The following is a 16,953-nucleotide window of genomic DNA, read 5'->3' on the forward strand; positions in this document are numbered from 1 at the left end:
CAGCTTTTTTATAGCTAATATCCCACTAGAGAGGTAACTTAACTTGAAGCAGAGCTTAACGATCCACAACTACAATCGCCTAGCTGTTTCCCTAGTGTGATCGTAGAGCCCATCTACATGTCTACGCTTGAAGATGAGGCCAAGACCAGAAAGGAGGGGGGGTAGGGGGCCCGTATCTGTTTCTACCCAAGTACCACCATAATGCTAGGTTTAAATCAAGAGATTAAACGACCCGGGCAGGCATTTTTATCATTTAACACATAACACCATCCGTATCCCTCTGTTCTTATAACCCATCGTAGCATTCACGGGTACAACACACCTACAGTTTTTCCCGTGGTAATACAGGTATAGTAGTAGCTTCGACAGCCTTGCCACATGTTCACTGTTCCCTGCTAGTTATTTAATCATGAAGGGTCTTTTACGGCAGAGAAATAACTTGGGACGGCCTGGAAGATTGGTATGTACTATTAGCGACTTCTTGTATATACTTGTTCTTTATCAGATGCAGTCACTATTTATTATAGGCTAGGTAGACTATCAAATCCAACGAGCCTCACTTCAGCACTTAAGCAAGCAACCTAGCTGTACTACTTCCTAGAAGCTCGTCTGAAATTCGGCAACGTAAAGTGATACACGCGCGGCGTCCTGCCAATACCCGATGTGTTTACCACATGTTTCCCACGGGACGGCGAAACATCTGCATGGTTATACACATTGTGGTAGAGAGCTTCAGGTTACCTACATGTTCCTGGAGGAGTTTGTTCAACTGTAACTGTGATAAATATTGTGCCAGCGACCACTATTATTAAAATCCTAATGCGGACCATATTCTTTGCTATTCTTTGCGAGTGGGTATCGATTCTTCGTTTGCTATTTCTCATGATGCATTCATTATGATAAATCCTTATTCAAAAGACAAATTCTAACACCGAGCATTTCTTTGCACTTAAATCTTATAGTCCACGCTCACCAACGGCGTTGGGCTTCCATCTTCTCATGGGCTGCCCAGTGGTCTTCACCGGTACCATCTATAGCAATATCATGGCTGATTCCAAAACTTCGCTTCGAATCCATCTTCTTGTTCAATTCTTTCGTAATGGCGTCCACGTCGACGTTAAGATAATCCCTTAAGTACTTCCCTACATCAGTATTCTCTACGTTGCCCCGAATCGCGTCTGCCCCGGGACCGCCAGAACTGTAGATGTTAACATCTACAGCTGAATGGCCGTGAGTGCTCCATCCGATCTGTGCGCGAACGCTGATCATCTGGGCGAATGAATACTGGGCTTGTTCTGGGCTTAAAGCTATAGTCGTGAGCTCTTCATCGGAGGCATCATGAATGCCAAGGCCAGGCTTAACAAGTTCCTCATTAATATACTTCTTGAGCTCGTCGACGGAATGATCGGTGGATTGTGCAAGATGTCCGTGAAAGCGACGAGCGAGATATTCTGAAGACGAAGAGGCGTTGGCCAATACAGCAGGATACCACAAGTATTGTGGATAGTCAACATTTACCTCTGAAAGCAAAGTTAGCCAAGGTTCCCCACCAGTCTTGAAGAAAAGGTATACTGACGTCGTGCTACCGATAATCCACCTGTCTCATGGTCACTAGTAGCAACCAGGACTCCTGGAGTCTTGCTCTCGTCTAAAAAGTCCAATACAGCTTCGAATGTCTTGTCATATTCAAGGACCTCTCGCACTTGTGCGGCCGGATCGTTCTCATGGCCAGCATGGTCGATTCTACTGCCCTCGATCATTAAGAAAAATCCCTGGTCACTGTCCTCTGTAGCCTTCTCGAGAGCTCTCAGAGCTGTCTTGGCCATTTCGCTCAGACTGGGGTAGATGTCGTTCATGTTTCGCCTGTCCAGCTCGAATGGGATGTCTGTTGGGGCAAAAAGTCCCAGTATCGGAAGGGGAACTTCCTTCTTACCCTCCCAGAATTCATCGAATGCTGCCCGGTCGTTGATATAGTTCCAACCATAGTCTTTCTTTGCCATTTCTACTACATCAATATTGTCTTCACGGCATGCACCGTCGGTTCCGTTCGGAAGGAAGTGGCATCGTCCGCCTCCAAACATCAAATCTACCACGCGACCAAGGGGCCCATTTCCTACTTCTTGAACAGCGATGTCGTCGTTTTGCTGACGTACATCAACATGACTAGCAAAGCAAGCAGGAGTTGCATCGGTTATATCCGTGGTGACAACCAGTCCAGTCTTATATCCGGCCCTTTTAGCAGCTTCGAGTACAGTCCCGCAGGGGGTTGAATCAGGTAGCATCGAAATGGCGCCGTTATAACTCTTCATCCCGCAACTGAATGCCGTCGCTCCAGCAGCCGAGTCTGTGACTAGGGAGGAGCTACTTCGCGTTCGGCTACTACCCCAGAAGTGCTTATCAAGGGTGAGGGTGTCACCGTACTCGAGGCCTTCGGTATATTGCCTAAAACTGCGAGTCAAAGACAGCGAAGCAGGGCCCATACCGTCAGAGACCATGAAGATTAAATTACGCTTGCCGGTAGGTTTGTCGAATGATGTTTGTTGTTGATGCGATGCCCAAATAGCAAGAATTAGCACGCCGGCGGTTGCGAGAAGGGCCCATGCGAATAGCAGAGCTTCTCGTAGCCTCGTATGCCATGTCTGACCAGACTGTGTAGCCCTAGATTGTCCACGAAGCACATCTTCTTCCGAGTCGCTCAACGCGTCGAAATTCGCATCGGGATCGCGACGGTCGCCGTCGAGGAGAGGTGTCGTTGCATTAGCCTAGACGATGAAGGCTACAGTCAGCTTAGTTCGTAGTTAAAGAGCGGTCGCATGCTAGTGCCCAACAGTACGCGACACATATTTCGGCCTAAAGACAATAGCTAGTATTTAAAACGAAAGTATTAAGAGGTACTTACCATATCGGTCGTAATTCATTTGAAGGTGGTGCTCTCAATGCGATGATGAATACAGTAGGTTGTGATTAGAGATAGTTGTAAGTGTGTATGTTGAAGCTTACCTCCTAAGGTACTTAACACAGTCCGAAACCCTCTAAGTTTAAGCTTCGAGGTCCCTGAGAACTAGCTGCATGCATCAACCCCCAACCTTGTTCCCATGACGTTATCATGCGTAACAATTATGTTACACCAATGTATCTAATATCTTGGTAGAAGAATATATGGCTTAGTAGCATATTCAATATTTGGCAAGACAGCCCCTATTATTCATCTAGGCAACGCCACTTAGAAGCGGGCAGTGCCTCATTTAGAGATGACAGTCATCGCTTTATTCCAGATATCCAGATACATAGTGATAAATCCATTGAGGCAGACTAAAGTACACTTGCGAGTAGAATATTGTTAAGCATACACTATCAGTTAAAAACCATTACAAACCCTTTCACCCGGGATAGAGGTGCTCGACCTTAGTGGGGGTCTGCAAAGTCTTGGTGAGAATGTCTCGTTGAGGACTTCTAACCTTTGAATATGAAGATACCACCACAGAGCCTTTCTTATAGCTTATAGTAGTGGATTTTAGGGCTTCCTTATGTCTTAGTCGGATAGCTGACTTAGGGTTGGTCACTACATATGAACAATGTCTTTGTACATATCCTCGTAGTTTCTCAATGTTTCTCGTAGTTTAATCCTTAGAGGGAGAAACAATGCCCATGTATGTCTGTCATTGCTCCTTATTGCTTTTCGTAGGTACTTCTAGGAGGATCTTTGTGCCCTGTTCTTTATCGAGAACAACAATCATGTATGTTTGTTCTAGAACGACAGCTGTCTCTAAAAATGTATAAAAACCCAAGACCATGTCTTACCTTGGAGTCGATTATACTATTATTCTTCTTTTATCAACATTTATCAACACTACATATTACCTTCAAGCGAGCTGGCCTCGGAATACATCGACAGTAGTCTAGTACATTTTACTGCTCTTTTTGCAAACGATAAAATCATAAAAACATCACAATGTTTACGAAATATTGCTCGGTCGCGGCCGCCATGGCCCAACTCCTCGCCATATCTAATGGCCACATGATCATGCAGACCCCGAAACCCTTCGGAGGTCCGGACCTTGACAACTCTCCTTTAACTGCAGGCAACTTCCCCTGTAAATTAAAGGGCGATCCAGCTACATTTTATTCGACGTCTGGCCTCGACAATACAATGGCGGTAGGGGAGAGTCAATCCCTATCGTTCAAGGGCTCGGCGGTTCATGGAGGTGGAAGTTGTCAGTTGGCAATCACCAAAGACCTTCAGCCTAGCGTATCTACATCTTGGCAAGTTATCCTTTCCATCGAAGGCGGTTGCCCAAGCAAGTCCGGCCAAGGTCCTGACACATATGACTTCAAGATTCCAGACGGAGTAGCACCTGGCAAATACGTCTTCGCCTGGACTTGGATCAGTAAACTCGCGGGTCAGCCGGAGTATTACATGAACTGTGCGCCTATCACAGTGACAGGAGGAAAGTCCAAGCGGTCGAATAACGAGACTATGGAACTCTTCACTCGCGATGGTCAGTTCCCCGAGCTCTTCGTAGGTAATCTTGCCGATATCAACTCGTGCAAGACGGAACCCAGCACCGACCCCCAGTACCCCGACCCCGGCCCTAACGTCATCCGCCCGGGTTCAAACAACAATTTTGCCAAGATCCAAGGCGACAATTGTGTTCCCAAGGGTGCCAAGTCTGGCGGATCAAGCGGAAGTGCCGATCCTGCTGGCCAGAATACCCCCAATAGTGGTGTGAACGGCGGAGGTAACGATAGTGGCAACGGGAACGTTGGCTCCAGCGCTGCCGGCCCAAGTAGCAGCGCCGCTCCAGCTACTAGCGCAGCTCCCAGCAACTCTTTCGTAACAGTTGTTCCCGTTGGCAGCGGCGGCAGCAGCAGTGCTGCTGCCACTCAGAGCTCCTCGGCCGCGCCTGTAGTTAGTTCTCCAGTCAGCTCCGCAGCCACTTCTGTAGCCACCCCCGTAGTCAGTTCCGCAGTTAGTTCTGCAGTCCCTGCTCCAGTTAGCTCCGCGAGTCCCGCAGGTAGCGCCCCTCCCAGCACTGGTTCCCCTTCCGGAGGACTTACAGGACCGTGTACTTCGGAAGGAATGTTCAACTGTATTGGCGGAACCGCCTACCAGCAATGCGCTTCTGGTTCGTGGTCTACAGTTATGCAAATGGCCCCTGGTGTTAAGTGTGCTGAAGGGCAAACAATGACTTTGTGGGGGCGTGACGAAACCCCTCGCAAAGTTGCCCGTAGAGTCAACTGGTAAGATTAGTTGAGTTATTACTCTGTTAGCTAAAGTATATACCACGCCTACCTGAACAACAGTGTACGTAGGCCAATAATAAATCTTATCGGAAGGACAATGTAAATAGCCTTAATTTAATTCACTCAGTCACATTATGTTGTTAAGAGGCCCCAAAAGTAATCTAAATTTTGGTTCTTGCCTAGATCATTTTATTCATCTAATATGTGGAATTGTAGAAAGATGTGGTGGTATTATTAAAAAGAAACTATCAAGATCTAGGTCAAAAATTCATACACCTCCTTATCTTAAGCACTCTCCAAGACTCATCCATAACTTTCATACTTATATTAGTTAGGTACATATCTCACATATACTATTCCTTTTTGGCTTGACGTGTTTTATATTAAAACAGTGCTCGGATAGCAGCAATGATAGCTAAACCCACTCTCATCATCTCAATATTTCCGACACTTGATTCGAATTCTGGTCAGATGGACTCTTTGCCAATAATAGGCATGCGTCAGGTACACACTATCATATTACACAATTCGAACATACCTAATAACAGGCGATAGTTCTTGTAGGTCACCGCAGTAGTCTACATGTACATAGGTGAAACTGCCAATACTTTGTGACTTAAGTTCCAATGAGATACTCCTACTATAGATATATTTTTACTGAGGTGCCACTTACCTACCTTACCTAGATAATTGTATATATACCTCTACATGGTAGGTGCGTGGTCTCTGGCATCTCTGTGTGGCCAACATTCGTTAGATAGTTACCCTCCGTAATCTTCGCACGATCTTAATGGAAAGCTTCATCATGGGTCCCTGTATTAAAACTTTGATACGTTGGGTACCTACCAATCTAAACTTTGGGTTTTACCCTTCTTGCCGCAAAAGTCAAATTTTATTTGAATCAGATTACTAGGGTATAAATAACGACCACCAAAGGTAGAAAGCGATACCGTACAAGTTACTTCACACCAGGAAGCCAGAGTGGACTTTGCATGTTCTAATCTACATACCACAAGTCTTAACAAAACAAACGCTGTCTTTCAATTTAAGAGTTCACATAATCAATACTATTTGATCTCTTTCGTCCTGAATTCGGTTACAAAATGATTTCAAAGTTAATTGCGTCGATGAATAAGGACTGGATAAGATGGCTGAGCATTGGGGGGGATTCGGAAATAATCGACCTTACTATTCGGATCTCACATTACCTTAGAGAAGAAGCGACTAAGCAAAATTTCCCAGCTGATCCTGCGTTGATCATCCAGTTGACCAGGGCCAACTCCACCATCACGGAAGAGTCTGGGGAGCTTGGAACAATGATCGAGGATGGTCTTGTTGAACTTGTCTACTCATCAAACTTCATCGAAGTCACCGGCTCTGATTTTGACGTGACAGAGAAGTTGTGCCGTGCCATTTTCCGAGGTCAGCAGGTTCAGGCCGAAGTAGAACTAAACAGCCCTGAATACGAACAAGCAAGGACTGCGTTGGTTAGGCTGGGGCGACCAAGCTCCTTTCAGGATGTCATACAGAGTCGGCAAGAAATCATCAACCATGCCAATGCACTAAACTATGCTATCGATCATATCATCCTCAATAGCGAACCAGTCACGGAAGACTTCCTTCGAGAGACACATGGCATATTATGTGCTGGAAAGGTCTTGGGGGAAGATGCAGGACAGCCTGGGGAATACAGGACTTGGGAAATCGCCGCAAGACACGGTCAGGACATGAAGAAAAAATCTATCTTTATACGTGCATCCACTGTTCCTACCTACATGGCGGAGCTTGTGGACGATCTACACAAAGATATGGTCGCAGCGGAGGAAAACGGGACGATTTACCCCTTTGATATGGCAAGCCGATACTGTCACCGCCTTGTCTGCATTCACCCTTTCGGAGATGGAAATGGTAGGATGTGTCGGATTCTGCTCAACATCATTCTCCTCAAGTACGCTGGGTTTGTCAGTACGTTTGGTGGCACTGAAGCCGAACGGCAAGAATATCTGGACATAGCAAAGCGAGCCAACAAGAAATTCCACGAAGAAGATATGGAAGTTCCCGAGGAGGATAAGAAAGGTCATCATGAGTTGGCGAGATTCATGCTAAGGACATCTAAGCAGACATTAGGAAAGTTGTGGGCATGGGCTATGGGTTAAAAGGAGTTAGAATAGAGGTATTTGTGTGTATCGTTGCGAAACCATCAGCCCATAGTAGAGCTTAGAAAAGGGGGTTGCAGAACATTAATTGCCAATTGAAAGAAATATCCTTCAAATATAATTACGTAACTCGCGTGAAATACGTCTAGGTACTGTAAAGGTTCCAGGGGTCTTCATTCTGCAACGATCTGATAAGAAAGTACCTTGTATCGTGTGACGCGTAATACTAGACGGGCTAATCTCCATATAGCACGCCGATTAATTAGTAGTCATCCAGAGGCAGTAAGCGATATACATATTTAATAGCATTTGGTGTCTATTTACAACATGCTAAACTTAAGGCTCTTTCGATTTGAGTCAAGGAACTCTACTAGGAGGTAGTCCAGTTTATGTTGATAAATTATAATGTCACCACCTATCACACTACTCCGGCTAGCGACGCTGGTATTTGCGACAACTTCGCTTGCCCTTAACAACGCTGATTCACCAGATGGATTCGGTGCAAATCTCGACAGCGCCCGCGAGAATGGCCCCCAGATATTCAACGCCCTTCATAATGCGATGCGCGAGTTTGGGTCGGCCTTACATCATAATGGGATGTCTCTATTTCCAGCAGTGATACCCGAAGGTGTGCTCTTGTATCATGGAACCGATACCAAAGAAGTACCTAAGGGTTTTGAATGGCTTGCATTCGAAATAGAGCATGCGGAATCTTTTGCTCGTTGTCGAGGACCGCCCCGGAAGAACCCCGATAAGAACCCGGGTTCCTTGGAGTTTGCCATGCATCCTCCTCCACCACCGCCGCCGGACAAGGACCGGCGACCTAGATGCCCTCCACACTCCCCAGCAGGCCACTTGCACATCTACCAGGCTTCACGACCGCTGAATGTCCTTTACATCGATGGCATGGCGGCTGGAAAGACAGTCATGGGTACGGTTGATACCCAGGATATCTTGCTGTCAGCTAATAGAAGTCGGTCCTCATTTAATGATTGGGCAAGGGCCGATAGCTTATGCGCGCTGGCTCGGGAGTGGAAGATGGATGGGTTTATACGTATGGAACCTGGTTTCGAGGTCATCTATTGCGATTTTACAGATGGTTTAAGACTCCTATCGGCCAACCAGCGGCCGGCGACAGATGAGCCTGGTGATCTGGATAACATGCAAATCGCAATGTTTGAGTGGGCGAGGGCAGCTTCTCAGCGGTACCAAGGCATTAGTTCGTCGCGTGTGATACTTGATTACTCTTCCATGGTCTCTGCTTTCTTCTATCCGATCAATTTGACAAACCCGGATCCGAAGAGACCTGATCTACCCCGATTAACGCAGACCAGCGATGTCGAGATGAGTGTTGTAAGGGAACATGTTGGCGACTCGGTGCTTCGATCGGTATCATCCCGAAAAGCTCCTGTAGACTGGCAGGGGGTAACGGATATGATTGTTACTCGATACGCCAAGCGGTTACCCTTTATTGCTCAGACGGATTCGATCGACGTTATAAGGAACGAGATAAACGGCCTCCTAAACATCTTTATTGACTACGCAGAAACCGACGACGGCTTCTTGGCTGCGCGACAACGCTGCATACAGTTCTATCTTCAACCTACCCACGTGCGAACACTGGAAGATAAGCTCATACACGCGGCTATTGAGAGCACCACTACTACGATCTGCACTGCGCTTTTTAAGACGCGAGAGATTATCGTCGAGGACATAGATGCTGATGAACAATTAGCAGTGGATGCGGCAAAGCAGATTATTCAAAACCTAATGGGAACACTGCGCTGGTCGGAGTGGAAGGAATGTGGTCCCTGCCAAGCAGACGAGTTATGCTTCGTCGCGATGTGGCCTTTCGGAAATGTTGAAGACCATTATAACCCCAGCTGTCTCAACTACTCTGCTGTCATCGGCCGTCACGATTACTGGCAGCAACGGCCACCACCGCTTTGTATGAATGAACAGTCATGTCAGAAATACGACGACGTGAGGAATGAAGAATTATGATGATAAGGTCTAGTATCAAAGAAAATAGGGATTTCAAGCTATGGTACCTCTGGCGCTCGAGTTAAAGCCTAACTTTAGCAGTTCGGCGGTGGGACCACCTCTTATACCATAAGCCTCTCCTGAATAGGTAGAGCAAAACATCTAACTTTTTACATGAGATATACCAAAGTTATTCCTTTACAGTTTAAAAGCTAGCCTGTCTTCTTGCTATTAGTTTGGTATTACATAGCACCGGCGAGATAACTACCTACCTAAGGTACGGACTGATTCCAGACATGAGAAATTGAAGCGTTGTCAATTCACATAAAATCTAGAACAAAGGGTCTACAGCTATATTATTGATTTAATCTTAAATATGTTCACAGTGCCTCGTACAATAGCAAAACCGCTTTCCCGCTGCGCGGTTGTATCGTCACACGTACAGCAGAAATGCGACCGTAACACCACCAGGTCCCTGAAATTTTTTATTTTATTTTTTGAATCCTTTTTCGATTCACCTAGCCCTAGTCAATTTTAGCACCAATCTATCGACGCCGGACGCCTAAGATTTAATTAGGTCCTACTCTTGTGACACCTAAATTTTACATCAAGGACTTCTGTGTCTCGTTCTAGTTAATCCCTAAACTACACCTGTGGTATGATCATTGTTTGATATGAATAATTGTTGTATTATAAAATATTTAAGAAATTCTTTAATATTTATAAAATCTAGGTATTTATATGGACTTATAATAGGTTTTATAAACTTTAATTATGTAATAATACCTTTTAAAAGGGAAAAAAGATAATATTTTTATTGTTAAAAAATAAAAGAAATTATTTATATAATTTAATTTTATTATATTATAAAATTTATTAATAGTTTATTTTTATTTTTTTTTAATTTTTTTTTAATAATTATTTAATATATTTATGGCTTAATTTAATATATTTTATAAGATATTTATTATTTTATTTTTTAATGATATATTTTTAATAAATTTTTAAAATAATTTTATTTAAATGGGATAATTATTTTTTAAATATATTTATTGGTAAAATTGGTTTAAAATAATTAATAAATATTATATTATAAATTTTAAAATAAACAAAAAATTTAAATTAATATATAAAACAATTAATTTATTTAATAACGTAAAAAGGTTTAATATATTATTATTTAAATTTTTTATTTAATATTATTATTACGGAGATATTATATTTTTTATGTAAACGAAATAATATGCGATTATTTATTTTAAAAAATATAAGTTTATATTATAAATTATAATATTTTTTAATAATTATTACAATTAAAACAATTGCGTTATAAATTTTAATATATAATTAAAGTGTTAAATTTTAATAATTTAAAAGATGTAAAAATTGTGGAATAAAATTTAAGGTAAATTTATAAATTATTTTTAAAAGGTTATATTAAATAAGTAATAATTATATTAAATTAATTTTATATTATAAGTAAAAAATATAATTTTTTTATTGTAAATTATTTTTAAAATTATTAAAATAATAATAAAAAACTAATTTAATTTATAAAATAAAGTGTTTTGTTTAATTGTTAATTTAAAGGTAATATGTAATAATGTATAATAGTTTTGTTTTAACGTAAGTTTAAAATTGTTTTTAAAATTTAAATAAAAATTTTAAGTTTTTATTAAATATTATAATTTTTAAGATTTTTTAATTATTTAATAATAAAGTATTATAATAAATATTGGTTTAATTAAACGTTGTTTAATTATAACAATTAAAGATAATAATTGTAATTTTTAAAAATTTATTAATTATAATATTAAAAGTATTTTTATTATTTTTAATTTTAAATAATTTAAAAGTAATATTAATAATAATTATATAAAATAAGTAAAATAATCCAATAATAAATTATAATAAATTATAAGGTAAATAATTTTTAAGTTTTATAATAAAATATTTTAAATATAATTTTATATATTTTTTAAATTTTTTACAATTAATAATAAAATATATAAGTTATTTGTTAATTTTATTATATTTAATATGATTTTGTTTATAAAGTATTTTAAAGATTTTTAAGTTATATATTTTAAAAATGTAAAATTTATTATAAATGTTTAAAGATTTTTATAATAAATTATTTTTTAAATAAAAAAAAAATAACGGCATTATTTACAAGATATTTATTTTTTTTAATAATGTTAAAGATATTTTTTTATTTAAGGTTTTAAAAGTATTTAAATTAAAGTTTTATTTTAAATTTAAAGTGGATTTGTATTAAGGTTATTTTTTAAGATATTAAGTTTATTAAAAAATTATTTTTCATATTTATTATGGTTAAATAAATTATAAATAAAACGTTTTTATATGTAAAAAAAGCTTTATTAATTAAGGATTTTTAATATTTGTTTTTATTATTTAAAAAAATATTAAAACTTTCGGTATTATTATTAAATATATTTAAATTGGTAATAAACAAATGTAATAATGTATTTAAAATAATATGTAATTTTTTAAGTTTATAAAATATTATAAATTTAAATTTATTAATATATTCCATTATTTGTATAAAATAAAAATTTTTATTGTTTATTATTATAAAATTAATAAAATTGTTATATTTTATTATATTTAATATAATTTTATGGTTTATAAAAATGTAAAATTTTATTTAAATAATATTAATATAATAGCGGGTTTTTTTTATGGTTTATATAAATCTTAAAATTTTTATCTCCGTTAATTAATATCGTTATTTCGTTATTAATAATATGTTTAATAAAAAAATAATTAATTATATTATGGTTTATAAAATATAAATGGTTATTTTATTATTTTTCATTAAAGAAAAAAAGGTTTTATTATTAATATAATAAATAAATATTTCGATACTTTTATATAATATATTAAAGTTAATATAAAAAGATTATTTGGAATTGTAAAAATATAAAATTATATATTTTATTAAAACGTCTTTTAATCTTTTAAAAAATAATTTTTTAATTTTAAATGGTATATTTATAAAAACGTTATTAATTTATTTTTTTTATTTTTATTTATTTTTTTTTTTTAAGTTGGTATAAATAAATATTATTTTTTATTTTTCGAAAAGTTTAATTAATTTTGCAAAATAAAATATATTATTTTTTATATAATTAATAAAACTGATAAATATTTTAAAATTTTTAAAAAATATAAAAAAAATAATTTTAAAAATGGTAATAAATTTTTCTTTTATTATAAATAAATTAAAAAAGTTAATTAATTATTTAAAAATAATAATATTAAAAAAATTAATAAATAATTTTGTTAAGTTAATTAAAACATTTTTTTTATAAAAAAATGTAAAAATTAAAATTAAATTTTTAATATAATTTTTTAAAGTTTTAAAAATAATAATAATATTATTATAATAATAATTTATTACGTTAATATCTTTAAATAATATATTTATTTAACGTTAAACGTATACGTTATTATTTTTATATTTTATAATAAAGTAATAAAATATAAATTATTTTTTAACGGTAATATTAATTAAAGCTTATTTTATAAAAAAATGGATATGTTATTAATAATAAAATATTAAAGTATTTATTATTATTATAAAAATTTTAAAATATATTTTTGCAAATATAATTTATTAAAATTTTATTGGGTAAGTATTATTTAAATTTATATTATTAAATATTTTTATATTAACGATTATTTGTTTTTTTTTAATTACGCCATTAAAACTGTTAACAAATTTTTAAATAATAAATATAAATATTAAAAATGGGGTAAATATTTAAATATGTATAATATATTTTTAAGAAATTAATTTTTTAATAATTTTATTAATAATAACTTAATCTTTAACATTAATAAAATATAAATAAATTTTTTTAAAAAAGAATTTTTTTTATTTAAGTTTTAAATTAAAATAGAGAAATTTATTTTTAATAATGTTAATAAAGTTTTTATTAACGAAAATATTTTGAAATTATATAATTAAAGCGGAAAATTTCTTAAAAACTTTAATATTTTTAAAATTATTATAAATTGTAATATTAATAAAATATTTACGGGATTAATTAATTTTAAAAGTAATAAAATTACTTGTAAAATTAAAGATTTTTAATTTAATTTCTTTTTTTAATAATTTACGTAATGTTAAATACGGCGTATAATTATTATCGATTTATTATTTATAATATTTTTATTTAAAAGGTTTTAAATAATTCATTAAATTATTTTTTAAAATAATAATTTAAAAATTTATATTGTTATAAATAATAACTTTATTTATATTATTATTTAATAATATTATATAAACAAAAATATTATTTAAATATAGTTTAAATATAAAATTTTATTTAAACAATATATTATAAATAATTTCAAGATAATAATGGTATTATGTAAAAATTATTATATTAATTATTGTTATAATTTTAACAAATTATATAAATAACTTAAAAGTGGAAAATAATAATATAACGGTTTTGTAAAATTAAATAATTATTAGTTTTTTTAATAAAATAATATTTATTTATTTAATATTTAAAATGTTTGTATTGTATAATATATAAACTTATAAATTATTAATAAATATAATTTTACGTGTAAATAAAATAATAATTAAAGTTTTATTTTAATAATTTTTAAAATAAAAATAAAAAATAATATATTTTAATAATAAAAATTAATAATTAATAATATTATAAATTAATATTGGTATTATTTGTGTTTAAATTTTTACTCCGAAATAATGTTTTTTAATTTAATTTTTGTTGGTTAAAAATTTTAAATATTTAATGTTTATATATATATTTTTTTTTATATTTTGTGGTAATGTTTATTATAATATAAAATTTTAAATGTGTTTTGGTTTTGTAAATAAAATTTATTTTATAATTTGGGTAAAAGTTTATAAAAAATTATAATATAAAAATTTTAAATTTTATTGTTTTTTAAAGTGTAATAAATAAGTTTATAATATTAAGTTTATTAATAATAATATTAATATTTATTTTATTATTAACGTAATAAATTTTAAAAATTGTTGGTATAATATTGATAATAATATTAGTAATATTTTTGGAAAATAAAAATAATGTGGATAAAGTTTTAAAAAATATTTTTAATTATTTTAAATGTTATTTATTTAAATATTAAAATAATTTATTGTAATTAGTAAATTATTTGGTATAAAATTTATATTTAAATATAATTGGTGTTAAAAAAATTGTATTAAAATTTATTATTTTATTAGGTTTTTTTAATATTAATAAAAGTATAAAATTTAAAAAAATTAATTTAAATAATAAAATTAAATTTTAAATGGGATTAAAATTATTTATGGTAAAACTATTATTTGGTTTAAGATTTATCATTTAAAATATTTATTTTAAAAGATTAAAAAGTTTAAATTTATTTTTGTTAAAATGTTTAAAAAGTAATAGGTTATATTTTATAAAATTTAAATAATAGTTAAAAAAATATTTAAAATTTATTATATAAACTTTTTACCAAAATAATTATTATTAATATTAATATAAGTAATAATTATTATAATAATTATTTTGTTAATTTTTATAACTGCGTTAGTTTTATTAATTTTAATTTTAATTTTATTATTAATTATTTTAATTTTATTAATTTTGTTTTTATTATTATAATGTTTAATTATTAAAATAACTTTAATTAAAAGGATATTTTTATCTTTAATTTTAACTATATTACTAATTTTATTAAAAATTATAATTATTATAATTTTTATAATTATAATTATAATTATATTGTTTTTTATTATTTTAAAAGTGGCGATAATATAAATTATTTTATTTTTTACAATAATTTTATTATTATTTTAAAAAGTATTTATTAATAAACTTATTTTTAATGTTATTATGGGAGTGTTTATTGTAATATATAAAATAAATTAAAAAAGTAAAGTTATTTATTTACTTATAATTTTTATGGTTTTTAAAAATAATAAAATACATTGTTAAAATAAAGTTTTATAAAATAAACTTACAATCGTTTAAATAAATTAAAAATTGTTTAAATATAATATTTAAAGTAAGTTTTTAAAGTTATAATTATATGTAAATATTAAAAGCGTTAAAAGTATTAAATAATTAATTAAAAAAGGAAAGGTTATAATTTTTAACATTTTAAATAACGTTGTAAATAAAGGTTTAAAAACTTTTACTTTTATAAAAATTTATTATAATAAATTTATATTTTTATAAATTTAATATTATTTAAATATTTTATTTCTTAAATTTTGCGATTAAAATTTAAATAATTAAAGCAATATCTTTTATTTATAAAGTTTATTTTTTAAAGTTTATTAATTTAATTATTAACCATTTTTATATAATACTTTATAAATATATTGTTTAAATTTATTTAATTTTAATATTTTTATAAAAAATTATTAATTTTAATAAATAATCGGTAAAAGTATAAATATTAATGTAAATAATATATTTATTTATCGTAAAAAATCTTAAATTTTTTATATTTTTAAAATTAAAATTAAAATATTTAACATTTTTAACTTTAAAAAAACTTTTATTACCATATTTATTACCATATCCATTACCGTATTTATTACCGTTATTAATATTATTATTATTAATATTATTATTATTATAATTATTAAAACAAACAAAAACTTAAATAAATAAATTTATTATAAAAACTATTATAAAAAAACATAAAAATTAAAAAAAAAAAATTTAATTTTAATTAATAAATAATTAATTTAACCAATTAAAAAAATTATTTAAAAAATTGGTTAAAAGATTATTATGGTTAAAAACTATTATAAAATATGTAAATTATAAATTTGTTTAAAATTAAATAACTGTTTTTCCAACTTTAACAAAATTAAATTAAATAAATGTAAAAAATAATATTTATTATGTAAAAATATTTAATATTTTTAATGATAAAAATTATAATTTAATTTTATAAAATTATTTAATAAATAAAGTAAAGATTTTATTAAATTTTTAATTAACGGTATCGTTTTAATTTTTTAAACGATTATTAAATTGTTATAAAGTTTATAAAATAATATTTTAAAAATTATTAAAAATATAATTATATAAAAAAAAATATAATAAATTAATTTTTGGTTTTTATAAAAAAATAAAAATAAACGATTTAAATAAAATTATTATTAAAAAATTAATGTTTAAAAAAAAAAATTTAAGGTTATATTTTTTTTATTTTAAGTGATTTTAAACCCGAAATTTTCGAGGCGGGTTGCGCCCGCTTGCGCCACGCAACGCGTGGTCCGTGTGTTTATACTTATGGGTTACGGGTAAAATATTCGAAAATTTTTGGTTTAAAGTTGTATTATATTATAAGGGTTTTTAACGTTTTTATTAATGATAAAAAAATCAAATATTATATTTATAATGATTTAATATACCATAATAATATATAAAATAATTTTAATTTTAATAATTTAAAGTTTATAATATGTTTTTTTTAACTTTTTATCTTTTTTATATATTTGTAAAATATTGCCTTTTTATATATTAAGCTTTAACGTTTAAAAATTTTTAACGTT

The 16,953-nt window shown here is 31.1% G+C and overlaps 4 protein-coding genes across 4 annotated transcripts; 3 read left to right on the forward strand and 1 right to left on the reverse strand.

The window, feature by feature from the left end:
* Window positions 1-475: 475 nt before the first annotated feature.
* On the reverse strand, window positions 476-3,081 carry F4817DRAFT_352647 (alkaline phosphatase-like protein). Its single transcript, XM_049305255.1, has 3 exons — window positions 2,900-3,081; window positions 1,577-2,762; window positions 476-1,520 (listed from the first exon to the last, which is right to left on the reverse strand). Exons 1-3 carry the CDS (start codon window positions 2,900-2,902, stop codon window positions 970-972), a joined length of 1,740 nt encoding a protein of 579 aa, XP_049154270.1. The 5' UTR covers window positions 2,903-3,081; the 3' UTR covers window positions 476-969.
* Window positions 3,082-3,985: 904 nt separating this feature from the next.
* On the forward strand, window positions 3,986-5,245 carry F4817DRAFT_320730 (uncharacterized protein; the record flags this gene model as incomplete). The annotated part of the gene is made up of 1 exon (XM_049301214.1): window positions 3,986-5,245. One exon carries the CDS (start codon window positions 3,986-3,988, stop codon window positions 5,243-5,245), a length of 1,260 nt encoding a protein of 419 aa, XP_049154271.1.
* Window positions 5,246-6,252: 1,007 nt separating this feature from the next.
* Window positions 6,253-7,666, forward strand: F4817DRAFT_369231 (Fic-domain-containing protein; the record flags this gene model as incomplete). Its single annotated transcript, XM_049307334.1, has 2 exons — window positions 6,253-7,378; window positions 7,651-7,666. Exons 1-2 carry the CDS (start codon window positions 6,348-6,350, stop codon window positions 7,664-7,666), a joined length of 1,047 nt encoding a protein of 348 aa, XP_049154272.1. The 5' UTR covers window positions 6,253-6,347.
* Window positions 7,634-9,848, forward strand: F4817DRAFT_352650 (uncharacterized protein). Its single transcript, XM_049305256.1, has one exon. The coding sequence runs from the start codon at window positions 7,806-7,808 to the stop codon at window positions 9,402-9,404; it is 1,599 nt and encodes a 532-aa protein (XP_049154273.1). The 5' UTR covers window positions 7,634-7,805; the 3' UTR covers window positions 9,405-9,848.
* The last annotated feature ends 7,105 nt before the right edge of the window (window positions 9,849-16,953 follow it).

Source organism: Daldinia loculata, assembly GCF_022478755.1.
Source record: "Daldinia loculata strain CBS 113971 unplaced genomic scaffold F4817scaffold_86, whole genome shotgun sequence".
In the NCBI taxonomy this organism is placed as follows: Eukaryota; Fungi; Ascomycota; class Sordariomycetes; order Xylariales; family Hypoxylaceae; genus Daldinia; species Daldinia loculata.

Coding starts and splice junctions, on each gene's coding strand:
- F4817DRAFT_352647 (XM_049305255.1), bottom strand. Junction 1,521..1,576: donor TGGATTATCGGTAGCACGAC/GTCAGTATACCT, acceptor CTTTGCTTTCAG/AGGTAAATGTTGACTATCCA.
- F4817DRAFT_352650 (XM_049305256.1), top strand. CDS start 7,806: ATGTCACCACCTATCACACTACTCCGGCTAGCGACGCTGGTATTTGCG.